Here is a 20,633-nt window from a genome sequence, read left to right on the forward strand (position 1 = left end):
ACTTCATTCCTTTTCTTTCGCTGTTCTGTTTCTTTGCGCCACATGCCAAAACTATCAAGCATAGTGGGCGTTGTTTTATGGTTACGAAGGGCTGTTTCCAGCACGCCTATTTTAGTATCATCGAAGGATCCTATCAGTGGCCACTGACTTTCCTGATCCTTTTTAGTATATTTATGCCATAACTTACTATAAGCTACGGCGACTAGTCCGTACTTTAAAAACATATCCTTATTAGGGGTGACTTCCAGAGGAGCCGGATGATCCACCTCTAATAAGCGGTCCGGGCTGAACCAACTACTGAACAATGGGGAGAAGATAGGCATGACGGGTTACAATGGGGACAAAAGTCTGCACTACCTATCCTTCACTACTTGGCGAAGACTAGGCAGAATATTTCTATTCTACAGTATTCGCAAATAGGGAATACCCAAAGAGAGAACTAATTCCAAACAGTCAATGTTCGGACAAACAATCAGTCAATCAAATGAGGAATAAAATAGGCGCGACGGGTTACAAAGGGGGCAAAAGCCTGCGCTACCTACCCTTCACTATCTGCAAAGAGAGAGGGAAATTCCTGTTCCTCCCCGTTTGTAGGCAGAGAAGATGCTTTCAGAGAACCAATTTCGAACAGTTAATGCTCGAACAAACAATCAATCAATGGAGAGGGAAGTAGGCGCGACGGGTTACAACGGGGGCAAAAGCCTGCGCTACCTACCCTTCACTATCTGCAAAGGGAGAATACTCCTATCCTTCCCCGTTTGTAGACAGAGAATCTCTCAGAACCAAACAATCAAATGCGTAATACTAGTATTTTCCAAGACAATCAAACAATCAATTCGCAATTCGTCGTGTTACACGACCTTACCCGGACCGCATGGACAGTTTCTCGTCTTCCGCTTCCAGCGCCTGATCGTCCTCTATTCTCTGTAATTGCTGTGGCACTCCTGATGGTTCCCAGTCAGGACCGTATATCACTCAAGAGAGGTCTGTTCGGAACCGGTGAAGTTCGGATGATCGGCTGCCAGTCGAGGGTCTATCGGGCAGGAGCTCTTTCCCGATCGTTGCAGTCGTTCGCACTGTCGTTGGGACCTCTCCCACTGGATCCACGTGTCGCTGATGGGCCCCGCGTTTGGGACGCCAATTGTGGAAAAAGGGCATGCAGGTCAGATCGATTACCCCTTTTCAAGGATTGCCCGGCGATAGCCGCCTCTCACCCAACTCAAGGTTACCAAATGAAGAGGCAGGCGCTGGAGACTGGAAGGCAAGAAACAGGAGTTTATTCCGACGGAGCAGAACACGTCAAATCAGACAACAGGGTATCTTCTCAAGGTGCTCTAACCGCATCTCTGAGGCCTGGCCTCTTATACACAAGTTTATGACTTTATTACATTCATGACATCCGTGGTATTGCTTTGAAGTACGAAAAAGGCATCTTTGGAATCCCCGGTTCAGGCCCGTTCTCACACATATCTACAGTAGGGGCCCCCTTCCAAATCTCAGCATGATGGCTATCGCGCAGCTGGACATTCCGCTGGGAACAGGAATGCGGGCGATCGGTCGGATCTAGGGGTGTGAAGGCATTGATTAATCCCCGCTCCTTTGATGTGAGGCGAGGTCCTACTGTAGGGGGCAATAAACTGCATCTGTTGGGCTAGGTGATGGCCTGGGATCAGGCCGGACAATCGGGCAGGGAGGAAGAGGTTATCAAAAGGGCCTGTTCTACGAATGAGATGAAAGAGTGAGGGGGTTCAGCACGGGATGTGGCTCGGAGGCAGGGTCGTGCTGGAGGTGCGTTTATTGCCCAGGCAGGAGAGACCGGGGGCTGTCGGTGCGCGGGGGATGCTTGCGAGGCCGGGGGGTGAGGGGGAGAGACGCGCTGGCTATTGGCAGAGGGCAGAGAGACCATGGTTTTCAAAAAAATGGCTGCTGCTGCAAGTGTGCGTGAGTCTGAAAGGGGACAAGATGGCGCCGATAATGTTGACATCGCAAACCAGATTTTAACAACATGGATACGCTAGGAAAGTACCACCCTTGCGAGATTATGGAAAGGTCAAGCTTTTGACTGGTCTGATGTAGTGAAGGAGTCTTTTTCTAGGATCAAATCCCTCATCATTTCAGCACCCATTTTATCAGCTTTTACAGCTGGGCAGCCATGTTTTGTGACTGTGGATGCCAGTCAGATAGGGCTAGGTGAAATTCTATGTCAGTGGGTGGACAAGAAAGAGTAGACAATTGGATTTCCATAACGTCCTTTCAGCTCTGCTAATTTCAACTACAGCACTATTGGAAAAGAAGCGTTAGCATGTGCTTGGGCTATTGAAACATTTTAAACATATTTGTGGGGCACACAATTTCAAATCTTCACTGATCACAAACCACTAATGCCACTGCGAGGCTTTGGAATTCCCTACCTTTAAAACTGCGTGCTGAGACCTGCACTTTGCGCTTTCGCAAATGTCTGAAAACTCATCTGTTCCCTGTTTGATTGCACCTGACTGACTGTTTGTATCTGTTGGTGTCCTGTTAAGCGCTGGGATGCCCTAGGGCAACTGCGCGCTATATAAAATTTTAAATAATAATAATAATAATAATTTACTTAATAGCAATGGCACGGTTAGGGCATCTGCAAGGCTAGTTCGCATTTTGTCAAAATTGCAAGAATATAACTTCACTATTCATTATCTTCCTGGTGGGAAGAATGCCAGAGCGGATTGCTTATCTAGAATGCCTCTTGCCAATGATACATTGTGTGAATCTGAGGAGGAGGTTGAATGTGTGGTGGCTCTTATTGGAGATTTTACTGAAAAAAAAACTCCATCTCGAGGGAGTCTTGGTTGAACGCTCTTAATGATGAATTGATTCTCCAACAAGTCATCAAATTTGTTAGACAAGGTTGGCCTCAGGATAGAAATCTGGAATCTGGGTTTAAAGTATTTACACAGGTTTCAGATGAATTATCTGTAGTTGAAGGATTTTTACTCTGCCATGAGTTGTTAGTTTCTGCCACCAATTTAAGAGAACTCTTCTTTCAAAATGCTCATAAATGTCATTTAGGAATCACAGCCACTATTCGTAACTTGAAACAATATAATTGGTGGCCTGGCCTTGATGCTCAGGTTAACAGATGGATGTTGGGATGCAGTACTTGCTTGATTTCTGATAAACATTGGAAATCAACTGAGTCTGACTTACATATAGTTTCATTACCGGATGCACCATGGGACAAAATTGCACTTGATTTTGCTGGTCCTTTTGAACTTCTTCCTACCTCTAAGAGGCACATGTTTGTTCTGGTGGACTACCTTTCTAAATGGATTTATTTTAATTTTGTATCGACACCTGACAGCACATCTGTCATAAATTTTCTGAACAAAGTATTTGAGGTTGAAGGACCACGAAAAGAACTTGTAACTGATTATGGCACCCAATTTAAGTCCCATCAAATGTTAACATTTATTGATGGTCTAGGCATAAAACAACCTTGGCCTTGTACTTGCTAACTTCAAATGATTTGGTAGAGCGTATCAACAAATTTTTAAAGGAAGGTGTACAAACTGCCTTGTCGGCCGGCTTGCAGGTTGAAAATTTCTTAAGAGTGAAAATTTGGAATTATCGCATTTCACCACGCAGCACCACCGGTGTATCTCTCTTTAAATTGTTACGCAACAGATTGCCTAGATGTAAGCTATGTCCTGGTTGGGTCAGAGAGTTCTCTAATGGTACTAAAAATGCAAAGGATAACTCTGGTGGTATGAGGAATGAAGTTGCCAGACAACATGAAGCAGTGTGCAGGTATTATTGCAATAAGAATAATACCAAAGCACTTCAGTATTCAGTTGGCGAGTGGGTGCTCATTAAAAAACCCAATAGGGTTAGGAAGGGAAAATCTAAATGAACCCTACCTGTCAAGGTTGTTAGGATTTCTAAAGGTGCCATTATTTTGGAGGCTATCGGGTGGTGGAATAGGAGGAGTCTGGTGAAAATTACCCAGGAGCAAGCTTCAAAGATAACAGCTGCTAAAAATAAAGGTATGTGTTACCCTGAGTATGGTGAGGAAGGTTCCTATTGGGATCTCTCTAAAGGAAAGACTACTTCTCATTTAACCCCGTTTGCATCTTCCGCCAAGTTTGACAGTTTTCCTTCCAATGAGGATGTTTGTGGACATGATGATTCACGCGGAGAAGTGTGGCTCAATGGTTAGAGCAGCAGACCCTGATGCAGAGGTTTAGCCTGGGTCCAGGGTTCAATTCCCCGCCTCGGCAGGTCTTGGGCTCAAAATTCCACGGACCTGATAATTCTCGCCTCGGTGCCTATTCCAATCATGGAGTCCCACTCTGCAACTCTGGGCAATAGCTTGCTTAATCTCCACAAAGGCCCCCACAATGCTAAGGATGCCTGGCCTCCACCTTGGGGGTGCCCAGGGGTGGACACCTCACAGGGAAAGCCAGGATGGGTTCCACAGCGGTATTCGTACAAGCGCCTTGAGACCCTTGCGGGTGAGTAGTGCGCTATACAAGTATCAATTTACATTTACGCGTGTTTTTGCCATCTAACGAGGAAGCACTTTCTTCTAATGCTAGCGTGGAGAATTTGACCACAAAGTCTTCAGTTGCGAAGTCTCCTTGCAGGATATCTCACAATGCTTCATTTCCGCTGAAGTTTAAAGATTATTACTTAATGTAATGTTGTTTTTATTGTGCCTGCTCGCAATGCTCCATTTCCCCATAATTGTTAAGATTACCACTCATTGTAATGTTGGTGTTATTGTGCATGCTTACATTACTTTTGTTTATTGTTAACATTTGTTCGACTTTCTTTTATTTATAAAAAGGGGAAGATGTGGTAAAAAGTTGTCCTTTGTCTCTTTAAGGTCAACTTGTTATTGTACATTGCTCCAGCGCGGATGGTGTGTGCACTTTCTAGTTAATCCGTGGTCTGCTGTCCCTGGGTGTTCTGCTTGAACTGTTGCGGTTAGAACAGTTACACCGAGGGCACCAGAGAGCAGTTGTGGGCTCTCTGCTCACTACAATAAACCTTCTCTTTTACACCTACTTTGCCCGGATATCCCTCCTTCAACATGAACCAATCATGCTTTTTCTTTAAACTCCTTCCGTAGTGCCTGAGACTCAGTTGCAGAGCGGTCTACAAGACTTCAAAGTTATTTGATCCAAATAGAAAAGTGAAGCCTGAGATTACAAGCAGACACTGCTATGTGCTTTAGAGATGTGTAACCTCATTCCTGTGTACGGTGTTCGGCAAGAGCATGAGTGTTTTGCCTGCACTAGGCATTTGCAACCAGAGTGAGACAGCATGAAGCCTGAATGCTGCCTAGTCTTCACCCACCGTGCCAACTCCACCTGGGCATGCTTATTTTTTAATGTTATAGAATTCTAAGATGAACTGTCATAGATGTGAAAGTTGGTAATGCCACCGGAGAGAATCGGTGTATGCCTGCCAAGGTGACAGATTGTTTCCAGTCACCAATAGCCTCTGGGATCACTTAAGGTGCGAGGCCCTCTTGAATAATCTTGGTGTACTACTACAATTTGTTTTATCCTCCTACAAATTTATCTTACGTTGTTGTTTTTAGACATTTTCGTAAGATAGTTATCCTAAGTGTAGCTAAAACAGCTAAGAGAAAGCCATCTGCATTTTTCTTCTTTTTCACTTAATTTTTTTCCTAGATTTTTTTGTTTGTTTATAATGGCTCATACTTTTTTATTTCCATAGATTCATTTTTACCTTACATTTTTCATACTTTTAGCTTTTTTGCTTCATTACTGTTTCTGTGTACATCATTCTCCAACACTCGCTGATGATATGTATTGGGCTTGTCCGTAGATATCAAGGGGTAAGCGAAGGATACTTTCAGGGAATGTTGGGTTTGCCTCCTAATGTTGTCGTGGCAGTTTAGCCATTTCTCATATGTATTCTGTGTTTTCCCAGGAGTATTTCTTACAGTTGTCATTAACCCCTTTTGAAAGCGTATTTAGTGCTCTGCATTTGATTTGGAGAATATCACAGTTTCTGCTAGCTGTTTCCTGAGGCAGATGTTGGTGGGTAGAGCCATAGGACAGTCTCCTGCAGTTGTACCCGTACATTATCGTTTACTTCCTGCATTTTCAGGACTCGGCTCAAACCGATCGAAACTCACCACAACATACATTTCCCAGCTTCGTAGAGTTCTGAAGGTCATATTTGATATCATTTGAGAGATGGTTTCATTGGAACTTTGGAGATCTTCCTTTGGCGTCAGGTGCCGTGGAGACTGGATGAATGAATACCTCAGGAGGGGAGTAAACTGGAAAAAAACACATAAGATCAGGCGTATCGTGTGAAGCTCAACACAATTAATAGACTTGCCACAAAAGCCAAAAAGGTTTTTTTTTATGACAGAAAAGAATGAAAGGGTTCGAATTCCCACTGACCTCACCAGGACAATGTTTTTGTGAATGACAGAGCACACGACTCCCCATCACAATGGCCGTGTTATCCTTGCCAAAGTATGTCCCACTTTGCGCCAGTCAGAAATGGTTTAAAATCTCCCACAAGCAGAGGGAGCCACCGTCTTCAGCAGGCCGCTCCCGGAGTGGACATGTAACGCGAGATGCGGCAGCACACACGCCTTGTCGCTGATAATAATACTACAAAAGAGCACCGGCGGCGGATCAGTTAGAGGGACGCGCAGGTAGCTTCCCGCGAAGCCGCTCGCCGCCTCAGCGCCCCCTCCCCCTTCCTGAGGGAAGTCCCGGTGTCCCCCCTCTGCACTTCCTTCCCCACCTCTGCACTGCACCGAGGAGGAGACAGCGAGAGAGGCACCAGCCCGGAGGAGGCGGAGGCAGTGAGCGAGGAATCAGGCTCCGAGAGCGCAGGAGGAAAGCCCAGTGCTGGAGCGCCGTGTTCCGGAGCCCGACGGCGGGAGAACGGGTGTATCTGCGGTGACAGCGCGGGGACGGGATTGAGACGCACGGGCCCGGGGGTGCCACCGCGGCGGGGATGGAGTGAGGAGCTGGAGAGGCAGCCGCGGGAGGAGGGGGCGGCCGCTGCTGGCATGGTGCTGGAGGCACCCAGCGCTCCCCGCCGCCCTGCCACCAGCGGAGCCCAGAATGGAGATGAAGATGCCGCCCGTCAGCACGTAAGGCACGGGGGGCAGTGCGAGGGGCGGCTGCGGCGCGTGCATCCATGATGTGTTTATTAACGTGTGTCTGAGTGCTCTGTCCATGTTTTCCACTAACGCGCGTGAAAATAGCGAGACTTGAGGACACAGAAAGGTTTCTAGGCGAGAGGTTGACATAATGCCTCAATGCCTTTTACATGCACCATGTGTCATCTGCTCACTCTCCTCCCCCACATCAGACCACAACAAGCACACCCTGTATGTAGCGCGGGGATGGTGTGTAGGCGGCTCAGCCCCTCTGATCTCCACATGTTCCTGCCCAGGGCGCCTCTGGTGCCGCTGCTTCTGAAGATGGACCAGGGCAGTCAGCACGAGTCCACATTAGGGACATATGAGGCAACATTGAGTGACAGACGCCAACTTCCTGATCCCAAGGGGGGCTTGGGGGAGGGAGCCGACCGCCGGGAGGTCTCCTCCCCCGGGCGGTTTGGGAGAGCAGCGAGGGGTGTCCCTTTAAGAGGGACAGAAGTTTCCAGAATTGGGCTGGTCCAGTAGGACCAGCATAGCCCAATTATAAACCCCCCGCCCACTGCCTACCAGCCACCATTTTAGGTTTGGTGACCTGGTGGCTAGGTGGGCTCATAGCTTTTTGTCGGAGTTTATTGTAGCTTTGTGTGTATTTTTTGTAATTACTTCGTTTGCCATGGAGGATTACCGCGTTTTGGAAGCCATGCGCCTCTTGTCCGAGGCGGGTCGCATGGATTTGCTGGTCGGAGGGGGGCAAGCGCGCCCCCAGCGCCAGGCCTCTGCTGGCGTATCGGCGGCGGTATTGGCGTGTTCATCGCCCAAGAAACGGCGCTCGGGCCAGGTAAGCGAACGGGGCCGGTCACGCACGAGGAGACCGGCCCTTCCCTTGCAGGCGCGTGTGGCGGTGGGGGAGGGGGGAGCGCCGGTGCATGGCGGCGCTCCTGGGACCGCTCTTAAGGAGGCGCGTTCGGCGCTTTCTGTGGTCCCGCAATGTCAGGTAGGGGCGGGAGGGGCTCCGGCGGAGGAGCATCGGTCCCCGAGGCAACCGGGTCAAGCGCCTGACGCGCTTGCGTTGTTCTCAGCGGGGCGGGTGGTGCGAGGCTTCGAAGCTGAAGCGCTCGCGCCGGTTTCTTTGGCGCTGGCTAAGCGGGGGAAGGGGGGGCGGAGAGGGATCAAGAAGCGGTCCGCTTCTGACCCAGTGGGAGAGCGCAGAGTGGAGCCAGAGCTTGTGGTATCTGCGCGAGGGAAGCGCAGGGGTTCCATACAGTTGGGGGCGTGTCATGTGGCCGCTCAGCAGCAATATATGCCGGATTTGAATGTGGAGCCGAATTTGGTGGCAGAGACACAGCTTAATATTGTTCCAGGCGCTAGAATGTTGCTGACATCTTCGAACCTTGTTGTATCAGGTATGGATGTGGCTGATGTTAGGGCTTCTAGCCAACTTGTTACGGGTGGATTGGGAAGTCAGGTTAGTATGGAGCCTCATGCTGGCCAGTGTCTTTTTGCACAGGATGTTGTTCATACTCGTGGGGATGTGGACAGTAATGTGGGCAGCCCGTTATTGTTCTCTACCCCGGGTTCTTATGTGGGGGCTGCTTGGTCTGTTGGAGAGGGATCCAGAGGAGAAGGTGAGTGGGCCCAGATGGGTGAAAGTAGTTCCATGACTGGTGAGGTTTTGGGCCAGGATATGGTAAGGTCAGGAGCTGTTGTGTTTCCTGGTTTGCAGGTAGGGAATGTCCGTTTACGGAGGGATGACAGGGGATTGTCACAAGGGGGTCATGGAGCTTTTCTTGGTGAGAGTCGGGGGTCTGCACCTGCGCATGGCCCAGGTTTAGGGGGATTGGGTAGGGCGGCAGGGGATGGTTTTGTGAGGTTAGTTCACCCTGGCGTGGGGTTTACAGGGGCTGGGGGTTTCTCAAATACGCTGTTGGAGCGTGAAGGGTTTTCCAGGCAGAGGGTTGGAGGGCCTGTCCATGCAGACACTACAGGCCCTTATCTCATGTTCGGTTCTCCTGGTTGGGAGCATTTTGGTACAGCAGGTTTAGCGCAGCGTGGTCTTCACAGGGATATGGAGGGCGTCACGAGAGGTGTGGGGATCCCTTTACAGGCCCCTTCTGCAGCGGCAGCGGGCGCTAACCTGGATGAGAGTGATGAGGAAGAGATGATAGGCGACTCTCCGGTTCGGGTAGTGCCATTGAAGGGTTGCATTAGGGGACGTTCCTTGGAGAGGTGTCAGGGGTCGGTTGTTGATGCTAACTTACGGAGGTCAAGGTCTGTTTCGAGTGTTGCTTTTAGGGACCCTAGCACACCAGTCCAAACTTTTTCTTTTCAGGATAGGAATAGGGGCGGCGATCCAGACTTGGCAGGGCGCGGTCCAGTCCATTTTCGCCAAGGGGAAGCGACGAGAATGCCTAGCGCGGCCCTCTCTGTTCCATCGAGGGATCCCGCCGCGGCCAGCACACGAGGGTCTGGCGTGACCCCGCTGGCCCCAACGAGTAGCAGGTATAGGTGGCAGGCCTTGCCGGCGGCTAAGGAGCTACAGAGTCAACGCGCAGGGAGGTACGGGCGTGTACAGCCTGCTCCCCCTCCTGGAGTTTCAAAATCATTTAAATGTACAGTGGTTGATACCGGGTTGGGTAAGACCCGTGATGATTTGTGGCACGCTAGTGCCGATTCTGTAGTGTTGGACTACGATGAAGACAGTCCTGAAGAAGGTGAAGTGCGGGATACGGAAAGGGGGGTGCCCTCTCATGTTTCTTCTAGTGTGTTACAGGCTCCAGTGGTCCAAAGTCAAGTGCAAGGGAGAAGAGAGCACGGCCCATCGAGTAGGGCGCCTCGCCGACCGGATGCATTGACCTCGGAGACACGGGAGGAGCCATCGAGAGTGGTCTCTCTTTTGCCAGGTGAGCAATCAGCCACACAGGCCAAACCTAAGATGGTGTCTGTGGGTACTGGTGGTGAAACTGAAGTGATTAGTAGTGATGGCCGTCTGGTCAAAGGTCGATATGTAAAAGACACAGCAGTTGGTACAGATGATGTGGTAGACATTCAGAACACAGTGGTAGGTCATGTTATGGCTGGTGCTTCCAGCAAGGTTAAAGAGCCTGTGGCCAGTAAAGAACTCAAAATCAAAAAACTGCCTTACATGGGGGTTACGAAACCATTAGGTGCTCATCTCATGTTAAGTACCAAGGAACGAATTTGGAATGGTGAGTATGTGGAACTACTGAAGCTACTCCACAGGGAAGTCAGGTCCAAAGAGGGGTCTAAGGAGGAGGAGTTTGAGCTGGCAAAACGCCCCAGAGTGCCTTTAACTATTGAAAACTGGACAGCTGCGTTTTTAATTTATGCCAGTGTATATTGCGAAAAGTTCCCTGAGCGCAGCGTGTCCCTTTTTAAGTACATGGACGTCATTCGCAAGGCCCAGATCACCGGGGGTGGTTTTGCTTGGTCTCAATATGATGAGGAATTTCGGGCCAGGATGGCTTGGGACCCGGAAGCTAAGTGGGGGGAGATAGATAATGACTTGTGGCAACACACAATGGGGTCAGCGTCAGGGGGTAAAACCATTTTCACGGCGAGTGGTTTGCCGTTAGTTTATCGGCCCTTTCAGGGGAAGCCCACCCGGGGAGGGGTGGGGGCCACTGCAACCTTGTACTCAGGGTCTGGTTTCTGTTGGGAATTTAATAGGGGCTCCTGTACCAGGGAGTATTGTAAATTTAAACATGAATGCTCAGGCTGTGGTAAGAAACACCCGTTGTCCAAGTGTTGGAACAATCAGCCATCCGACGGTACACAGGGAAAGCAAACAGTTTCAGGAACATCACATACGACTTCACAGTTTTCAGGAGGAAGGGGATACAGAGGTGCTAAGGGTGCTGGGTCCAAGGGCTCGTACGCCAGTTAATTTAGAAAGGCTGCGCATTGCCCTCCATGGTTTCGAAGATCAGTCAGCAAAAGTTACACTGTTGGAAGGTTTTCAGTTTGGGTTCCGACTCGGTTACTTAGGTGCTAGGGACCGGAGGTGGTCTGCCAATTTAAAATCAGCTTCTGAACATGCCACAGTGGTACAAGACAAGCTTAATAAGGAGGTACATGAAGGGAGGATGGCTGGCCCTTTTCACGATTGGCCGATCCATAACTTGATTGTTTCACCGGTGGGAGTTGTTCCGAAGAAAGAACCGGGACAGTTTCGCCTGATTCAACATTTGTCATGGCCTGAAGGGTCGTCTGTTAATGATTTCATTGACCCAGAGGCAGTGTCTGTCTCTTACTCTTCGGTTGACGTGGCCATGTCACTTGTTGTGACAGCGGGCGCAGCCGCTGAGATGGCTAAGTGTGACATCAAGTCTGCTTTTCGGCTATTGCCTGTCCACCCGGACGATTGGAGCCTTTTAGGTATTCAGTTCAATGGTAAGTGGTACGTGGACAAGGCTCTGCCGATGGGCTGCTCCATATCATGTGCCTTGTTCGAGTGTTTTAGTACTTTTCTGCAATGGTATTTTTCCCATCAGTCTGGTCATACCCTGGTAACACACTATCTCGATGATTTTTTCTTTGTTGGATCCCCGGGCTCCGCGGAGTGCCAGAAGGCTCTGGACACATTCCAAGGGCTCATGGATGATTTGGGGGTTCCTTTGGCGCCCGAGAAAACAATGGGCCCTGCCACTGTCCTATCCTTTTTGGGTATTGAAATAGACTCTGTGAGTATGTCTGCTCGACTGCCGGAAGACAAAAGGGTCAACATGATTGAATTACTGGATGTGATGTTGTCAAAGAGAAAAGTGTTGGTGAAAGAGATTCAAGTGCTTTTGGGTCATTTGAATTTTGCCTGCAGAGTGGTGAGAGCGGGCAGGACCTTTTGTAGGAGACTGGGCAGGGCTTTGGCAGGTCATCATTTGCCCCACCATCGTGTTCGTCTGTCTGCTGGTGTCAAGGAGGATTTGAGAATGTGGAAGTTTTTTCTGAACTCCTTCAATGGTGTCCCCTTGGTCAGAGAGGTTGACTTTCAGTGGGATGTACAAATGTTTTCGGATGCTGCTGGCAGTGATGGTTTTGGGCTCTTTTGGAATGGCAAATGGTGTGCAGAACGTTGGCCTGATGAATGGTTGAATGGAGGTCGCAGCATCACTTTTCTGGAACTGTTCCCCTTATTGGTCGCCTTGACATTGTGGGGGGAGGAATTGGCGCACAAGAAAGTGCTGTTTCGTGTGGATAACATGGCGGTGGTGGAGATAGTGAATCGCCAATCGGCCAGGGACGGACAGGTGTTGAAACTTATGAGAGTTTTTGTTCTTGGTTGTTTGAGACACGATATTCATTTTCGTGCGTTGCACATTCCTGGTGTGGACAATGACATTGCGGATGCTCTGTCTCGTTCACAGTGGGAGAGATTCCGTGGTCTGGCGAAGGATGCGGACAGATCCCCGACTCCGATGCCGAGTCATCTGTGGCACGTCGGCGAGGTCGGGTCGTTCAATTGGTGGTAGGTTCTCTGTCTGTGTCCACGCGTTCTGCGTATTCCCTTGCGTGGAAGGAATTTCTGGAATCTGGTGCTGTCAGAAGGGAGGATCCGTCGAGTCGGTCGGATGATGTGGTCAACTTTATACTGGACCTCATAGATAAGGGTTTGACCAAAGTAACCATTGCTGGGAAATTGGCGGGGATTGCTTTCATGGGGAAGTTGTGGTGGGGCTATCCTCCATCTGCGGGGGAAATTGGTAGAAGGATGCTTGAGGGATGGGCCAGGGAGCAAGGGCACATTGGTAGATCCAGAGCCCCTATATCTTGGCAAGTTCTGGCCAGGTTAATTACGGTTTTGCCTTTCGTTTGTTCAGATGATTTTGAGGCATGTCTTTTCTCTATGTTGATGGCTTTCATGTTTTTTGGTGCTTTCAGGGTATCTGAGTTGTTGGGTTCAAAGTATAAGTGTGGATTGTTTTGGAAGGACGTTTTCTGTTATGATGAGGGAGTTCATGTATGGTTGGCCAGTTCTAAAACGGATCAGACGGGGAAGGGGAAAGGTGTATGGTTACAGGCATGTGCTCCGAAGCTTACTTGCCCTCTACTGCTTGCGCGGCGCTGGCGTTCCTTGTGTGGGGGTGGCGATGAAGTCCTGGTTTTCCAACATATCACTGGCACCCCTGTAACACCTTATCAATTACGTATGGTGTTGCGCAAAGCGCTACAGCACATAGGTCTCGATGGCAATATTTATGGGACTCACTCTTTCAGAATAGGTGCTGCCACTGAAGCTTTTCACAGGAATTGGTCTGAAAGGGATATTAAGCGATTGGGGCGCTGGTCTTCTAACTGTTTCCAGCGTTACGTGAGGAGCTCGGCGGAGGAGGCGCATGCGTCATCCTCCTTCACAGGATTTTAACTCTTTTTTCTTTTTCAGGATCCGTTGCTGGACCTCGCTCCTCGGTGGTAACGGTCTGGATAGTGGGGCATTCATTTGTCAAGTGGGCCAGAGTCCAGGCGGCGAGGAGTTACTTTGGAGATCTACTTGGTTTCAATGATCGAATGTTTAACGTTCTTTGGAAGGGTAAAGGTGGGATGCTCTGGAGAGAGTTGATCCCTTGTTTGAACAACAACATGGTGGGCGGTGTCTGCCCGGATATTTTAGTTATTCATTTGGGAGAAAATGACCTATGTGCAACGAAAGGTGTAGTCTTGCTGCGAGCTATGAAACGAGATTTAGGCCTCATTAAGGAACGATGGGCTGGGTGTCACGTTTTTTGGACAGAGTTGATTCCTCGCAGGATATGGAGGGGAGCGGTGAATCCCAGGGCTGTCGATCGGGCCAGGAAGAAAGTGAATTCGGAGGTGTCTCGTTGCTGTAGGAGCCTTGGTTTCAGTAGGATTTCACACAGGGACATTAAGTTTGAGGCTGTTGAGTTCTTTAGGGATGATGGAGTTCATCTGTCCCGGGTGGGCATGGAACTTTACTTGTTGGAGATTCGTGAGGTTTTAGCCCGGGCTTTGGCCATGCAGCGTTGATTTTCTGGTTGTCTTTCGCTTTGCGGTTGGGGGGCAGAAAGGGAGGCGTTGCTTCCCCCGCCTACCTTTCTGGGTGGCGGTGTTTTTGGGTATCATTACGGTTTTTAGGCAGATTGCTGGTTGAGTATTAGTTCAAGTATTTCTTTGACAAGTGCTGGGGTATGTTGGTCATGGTTTGACCGTTCAGTTTTGTGAGGGGGGGGTATCTGCAGGAGTGCAGGGTCAGGCAGGGTTTATGGTTATGGAGGACCTGACCGTTGTTATTGTAATTGTGGTTGGACGAATAAAGTTTTAACGATGACGTATGTTTGTTTAATGACGAAATGTTTTATTGATGATGTAATTTTATTGATGACGTAATGTTATAATGCTGTTATATTTTTATTGATGTATTGTTGGGAGCGGGAGGGCTCAAATGTTTTAGGGGTGGGGGAGGGTCCGGGGGGCTGAATTTGTAGTTATTTAATTATTTAGTGAGGTTTAGTTTTGTAAGGCGTTGCCAAGGTTTGTGTTTGTAATGTGCACCTGTGTCTTAATAAAGCGGCCTTTTACACACACAAACAACTTTTGGTCTACTTTTCTCCCACCCCTCGCCCTCTCTCCCAAGGGGGGCTTGGGGGAGGGAGCCGACCGCCGGGAGGTCTCCTCCCCCGGGCGGTTTGGGAGAGCAGCGAGGGGTGTCCCTTTAAGAGGGACAGAAGTTTCCAGAATTGGGCTGGTCCAGTAGGACCAGCATAGCCCAATTATAAACCCCCCGCCCACTGCCTACCAGCCACCATTTTAGGTTTGGTGACCTGGTGGCTAGGTGGGCTCATAGCTTTTTGTCCCACCCTCCCTCCCTCAATTTTTCGCTTTAAATGCTCCGCTTTTCCCCTCGCTGCCCAGTTTTTTCCCCATTTTTTGGGCGTTTTTTGCCCCTATTTTTGCCCCTATTTTCTTTTTTAAGTAAAAGGCTGTTTTGTGGGCTACCGGTGTGCAGGGGTTGTTTCTCTTGTATTTGTATCCGTCGCTAGACACAGGTGCTGTGCGGTGTTTTTGGGTATCATTACGGTTTTTAGGCAGATTGCTGGTTGAGTATTAGTTCAAGTATTTCTTTGACAAGTGCTGGGGTATGTTGGTCATGGTTTGACCGTTCAGTTTTGTGAGGGGGGGGTATCTGCAGGAGTGCAGGGTCAGGCAGGGTTTATGGTTATGGAGGACCTGACCGTTGTTATTGTAATTGTGGTTGGACGAATAAAGTTTTAACGATGACGTATGTTTGTTTAATGACGAAATGTTTTATTGATGATGTAATTTTATTGATGACGTAATGTTATAATGCTGTTATATTTTTATTGATGTATTGTTGGGAGCGGGAGGGCTCAAATGTTTTAGGGGTGGGGGAGGGTCCGGGGGGCTGAATTTGTAGTTATTTAATTATTTAGTGAGGTTTAGTTTTGTAAGGCGTTGCCAAGGTTTGTGTTTGTAATGTGCACCTGTGTCTTAATAAAGCGGCCTTTTACACACACAAACAACTTTTGGTCTACTTTTCTCCCACCCCTCGCCCTCTCTCCCAAGCTCTTCTGCGCGCGCTGCTTTTTCTCGAAAGCAAAAATGGAAAAGCACCAAAACAAACCACCCTACTGTCCCGAACGAAAGCCCCCGTGCCGGCGGCATGCCTGACAGCTGCGGCTGCACAGAGCTGCCTGTGTTGTGATCCGGTACAGCTGCGCTGCACGCAGTACGTCATCCGTGTTTTCTTTGTGTGTGTCCATCTGACAGTTTCATTTTTCCTCTGGGTGTTCACGAGTGCCTCTCGGATCGATAGATAGCACTTATGAAGAGCCTGTCGCGATGACGGGAATCCCCCCACCTTCCCTGGCAGGATTGTTATCATTTTTATTGCAAAGTGGTCTCAAAGGGTTGTGATTAGTCTTCAGGCGTTCATGGGAGATAACACGAAGCAGGCACAGTCCTTCCGCTCGGGATTGAGTTCTCAATGGATGCGCCCCTGGTGCTGTTGCAATTGTGGTCCCATTGCAGTCTCTTCCTGTCAGGCTTTCACCGAGGTCACCCTTAAAGTAGCAAGTGCTTCCAGGGGTCACTCAGCTGTGCCTAAACAATGGCAGGTGGGACAAGTGAGAGCATGATGTAAGGCACTTTAGAATACAAATAAGGACATGTTATGCTAACTCCACGTGAAAGGAAATGAATCTACACACACCTAAGAGTGGACTATTTTCAGGTATGACACAATGGAGTAAGTACAAGCACAGAGATACCACTTGCTCTCCGACATACCTGTTTTACTTGATACCACAAGAATCGTGGGTCTGAGTCACAGCGCTGCTCATATGAGTAGTTGTCTGTTACTCCTGTATCAGGTACAAATTAATCTTTAGTTCCCAGTCCTCATCAGCATATGTTTTTCTGTGAGTTGTCGTGTCTTACTTCATATTAAGGTGTGGTTTGCTTCCTCTTGGACCGAACTCCCAAAAGCTTTGTTTTTAGGTCGAGCCTACCTGGCTGTATAAGCTGTCTTTTTGCAGAATACCTAATGTAGACTTATGAAAAACTTACAGGGGTTTACAGCCTGCCCATTTCTTTCCATCGGTTGGCTTTATTGTCACTCTCATTTGCTTGTTTCTTATTCAATGACTTTCCCTTTCCCAGCCTTTCTATCTTATTTGCCCCTAAGCAGGAGCACAGCTTGTTTATATCTCTGATTGGCTGGTTTCTATCCTTCCACTGCTCACTTAAGTGAACTACTTTTTTCTTTTTGATTAAACACTCCACGAGAGAGCTTGTGTTTTACAGATTTCTCCCTTGTATGTTTCTCACCTTGCCATAATCCTGCTCCCCATGCTAAGGGCCCAGTTACAAATACAGCAGTCCCAAGAACAACAAACCCACGGTGGCGGTCTAACTGCGCCTTCTCGGCAGTCCGACTGTCTGATTACGAGGTTGGAAGTCAGACCGCCACAAGCCTGACGTAAAACCGCCGCCACTGCCAGGATCCTGGATCCCAACGTGGCGGCGATGGGGAAAGTGGTAATGCCGGCGTCGCTGTGCTTATTATGACCTGCCTTTCGCAGACCTGTTCATGGTGGGGACCCCGCCATGAAAAGGTCGGCAGAAAGGTAGGGAAGGAGCCTTAAACAGGGCGCCAGGGCGAATTTGCCCAAGGGGGTTGTGCCCCACCTCTGCTTGCACTGCATGCATGCACTGTGTTCCATGCATGACATGGTGCATGGTACACAGTGCACCGGCGTGCAAGCGGCACTGCATGGCACTAGCATATGCTTCAAGCTCTTTTTATGAGCCGAAGCATGCTGCTGCCATGGCACAACTGACACAACACTGCCAGCCTGCCCTTGTTGTCGTAATACAGCAGTCAGGATGCTGACAACTTGGCGGCGTTCTCCTAACTACCGCAACGGCAGTCGGACCTCCAAACTCGTGAACAGGGCCTCAGTGTGTCTGTCACTCGGGTTTCAAGCTCATTATTGTGTGCTTCTTTCCCCAGCAAACTTTCTGCCTCCTCAACAATCTATGTTGTTTTCTCGCTTCTCACTTGTGTGCTTCTTCACTTCTTCACTTAAATGTGTTGCTCTCCCTCATATGCAACTGTTCACCTTATCTGCCCACTGCCTGTTGCTTCCACCACTTCTTCCTCCATTACCCCCCAGGCCCACTGTCTTTTTTTCTCCCAAAAATATATTTACTTTTTGTATGGGAGTGACCAGGCAGCAGCCCCTCTTCCTTGGAAACAAAAAAAAGCGTTTTCACTCTACTTCTTTATTTATTTTTATATTTACGGATTCATCTCAGATCAGTAAATAAGAAAATGTCACCCACCAAATTTTGTGGGCGTGCATGTGTATAAGCCGCACCGAAGTGTAAATCAATCAATCAATCATAGTAGTTGTAAAGCGCACTACATACCCGTGAGGGACTCCAGGCACTGGGGGTGCGGGGGGGATGCTGCTACTGTTCGAAGAGCCAGGTCTTGAGGAGTCTCCTGAAGGTTAGAAGGTCTTCGGTCTGCCGTAGGCGGATGGGGAGGGAGGTTCCACATCTTGGCTGCGAGGTGGGAGAATGATCTGCCGCTGGCGATCACTCTTCTGATGCGGGGGATGTTGGCGAGGGCGTGGTCTCCGGAGCGGAGCTGGCAGGCAAGGGTGTAGAGACTGAGTTGGCTGTTGAGGTACGCTGGTCCAGTGTCGTGGAGTGCCTTGTGTGCGTGGGTGAGGAACTTGAAGGTTATCCTACTGTTGATGGGGAGCCAGTGCAGGTCTTTCAGGTGGGGTGTAATGTGGCTGCGGCGGGGGATGACCAGGATCAGGCGAGCGGAGGCGTTCTGGATGCGTTGGAGTTGTTTCAGGAGTTTGGCCGGGGCTCCTGCATAGAGTGTGTTGCCGTAGTCCAGTCTGCTGCTGACGAGGGCCTGGTTGACCGTCCTTCTAGTTTCGGTGGGGATCCACTTGAAGATCCTGCGAAGCATGAGGAGGGTGTTGAAGTAGGAGGAGGAGACGGCGTTGACCTGCTTTGTCATGGCGAGTGTGGAGTCGAGGATGACCCCAAGGTTTCATGCGTGGGTGTAGGGGGTGCTCCTAGTGCTGCCGGCAAACAGAAGTCGTCCCAGGCCGAGTGGGTGGAGTCGAGGAAGAGGACCTCCGTCTTGTCCGAGTTCAGCTTCAGTCGGCTGTTCCTCATCCAGTCGGCGATGGCCTTCATCCCTTCGTGGAGGTTGGTTTTTTCGGTGTGGGGGTCCTTGGTGAGATAGTATGAGCTGGGTGTCGTTGGCGTAGGAGATGATGTTTAGATCGTGCAGTCGGGCAACGTGGGCGAGTGGTGCCATGTAGACGTTGAACAACGTTGGGCTGAGAGATGAGCCTTGGGATACGCCGCAGATGATCTGGGTGGCTTCGGAGCAGAAGGGGGGGGAGGCTGACGCTCTGGGTTCTCCCGGAGAGGAAGTAGGTGGTCCAGTCCAGGGTCTTCTCTTGGATCCCGGCGTCGTGGAGGCATGCTTTTAGTGTGCGGTGGCAGACTGTGTCGAAAGCGGCTGACTGGTCCAGGAGGATGAGGCCCGCTGTTTCTCCCTTGTCGAGCATGATCCTAATGTCGTCGGTGGCGGCGATGAGGGCAGTTTTGGTGCTGTGGTTGCTGCGGGACCCTGACTGGGATAGGTCCAGGATGTTGTTCTCTTCGAGGAAGCTGGTCAGTTGTTTGTTGATGGCCTTTTCAATGACCTTCGCCGGGAACGGGAGCAGGGAGATGGGTCGGAAGTTCTTGAGGTCCTTCTATGGGTTTCTTTAGTAAGGTATTGATCTCTGCGTGCTTCCAGCTCTCCGGGAAGGTCGTTGTCTCGAAGGAGATGTTGATGGTTTTCCGGAGGTGGGGTGCGATGGTGCTGCTGGCTTTGTTGAAAATGTGGTGTGGGCAGGGGTCTTCCGGGGATCCGAAGTGGACTGTGTTCATGATCTTGATGGTATCGTCGTTGTTGATGTTGGTCCAAGCGAGCAGGCGGTTGGTGCGGGTGGTGGTCGTGGGAGCGGGGGTGTCGGCTGTTTCCGGGGTGGTGCTGGCGTTGAAGCTGTCGTGGATGTCTGCGATCTTGCCATCGAAGAAGGTGATCAGCACTTCATAATGTACTTGCTGATAACAACCCGTAAAAAGTACCTAAGTAACTTTTATGTTGTTTATTATTTTAGTCCAAAAATATTTCTGCCATTATTTCTCGGTTTCCTTCTCATGTTGCTTTTACCCCAGTCACCACGCAACTTCCTTGCAGCTTTACTTGGCTCCCAGCTGTCCCTTCACTTTCATATCCCTCAACTTGTCGACACGGGCCTCAAGTTCTCAGCTATATGCAGATTTACCAGGTTTCATTGGCTCTCCAATGGCTCTGAAAGTTACTGATAATTTATTAAAGTCAGCGATTGCTTCAATCTTAAAGCATTTTCCTTTTTTGAAGAATTTTGGCTAATATTCTGCTGAGTTTCTTCCCAGTCTCGTCATTATCAAGAATGTTACCAAATCCCACCCACTGGGATGTCTTCTTGCAGTTCTAAAACCTCCCTTATGTATCTAGTCTCTACACACCACCGCCAGTAATATTTTCTTACCAGCAGCCTCTGAAACCCTTTATGACGCCAGTCTGAATCCAAGGCCACTCTCTCGCCCTCCTAATACTTACACAGACTTTTAATAACGCCACGAGTTTGTCATCGAAGCAGAATCATCAGTTTCGAAATTCATTCATGCAGAATAAATGTACTAAACAAATATTCTAATTGTGAATATAAACTTAACTCATTTACATAGTACATTTGAAACAAAAAGTACTTAAAAAATGTACTATCGTGTAGCGTAGCTAAGGAAATGGTTCAATTATTGTTTAAAACATTTGAATTCTCCAACTGGTAGCACACATTTTCTTTTGCTAAGCAAAATTGCAACGCAAACCGCTCCTGCATTGCTTTGGGAAGCAGCGACATGAGAA

At 49.2% G+C, this 20,633-nt stretch overlaps 2 protein-coding genes across 2 annotated transcripts in view; both read left to right on the forward strand.

The window, feature by feature from the left end:
• Nucleotides 1-6,789: 6,789 nt before the first annotated feature.
• The window catches only part of KLHL2 (kelch like family member 2), a 513,313-nt gene continuing 499,469 nt past the window's right edge, over nucleotides 6,790-20,633 (forward strand). The window contains exon 1 of the mRNA XM_078677021.1: nucleotides 6,790-7,135. Coding sequence (XP_078533147.1) covers nucleotides 7,107-7,135 — 29 coding nt within the window. The 5' untranslated portion in view covers nucleotides 6,790-7,106. The remainder of the gene's footprint in view (nucleotides 7,136-20,633) is intronic.
• On the forward strand, nucleotides 8,517-14,548 carry LOC144819154 (uncharacterized). The gene is made up of 2 exons (XM_078677129.1): nucleotides 8,517-10,047; nucleotides 13,545-14,548. Exons 1-2 carry the CDS (start codon nucleotides 8,517-8,519, stop codon nucleotides 14,144-14,146), a joined length of 2,133 nt encoding a protein of 710 aa, XP_078533255.1. The 3' UTR covers nucleotides 14,147-14,548.

The sequence above is a fragment of the Lissotriton helveticus genome, chromosome 2_1 (genome assembly GCF_964261635.1).
Source record: "Lissotriton helveticus chromosome 2_1, aLisHel1.1, whole genome shotgun sequence".
NCBI lineage: Eukaryota > Metazoa > Chordata > Amphibia > Caudata > Salamandridae > Lissotriton > Lissotriton helveticus.

Bases quoted from the DNA above. Each gene is read 5' to 3' on its own strand.
- LOC144819154 (XM_078677129.1), top strand. From the start codon at position 8,517: ATGTTGCTGACATCTTCGAACCTTGTTGTATCAGGTATGGATGTGGCT. The intron at 10,048-13,544 runs GTGAGCAATCAG...TTTCTTTTTCAG, and splicing joins AGTGGTCTCTCTTTTGCCAG to GATCCGTTGCTGGACCTCGC.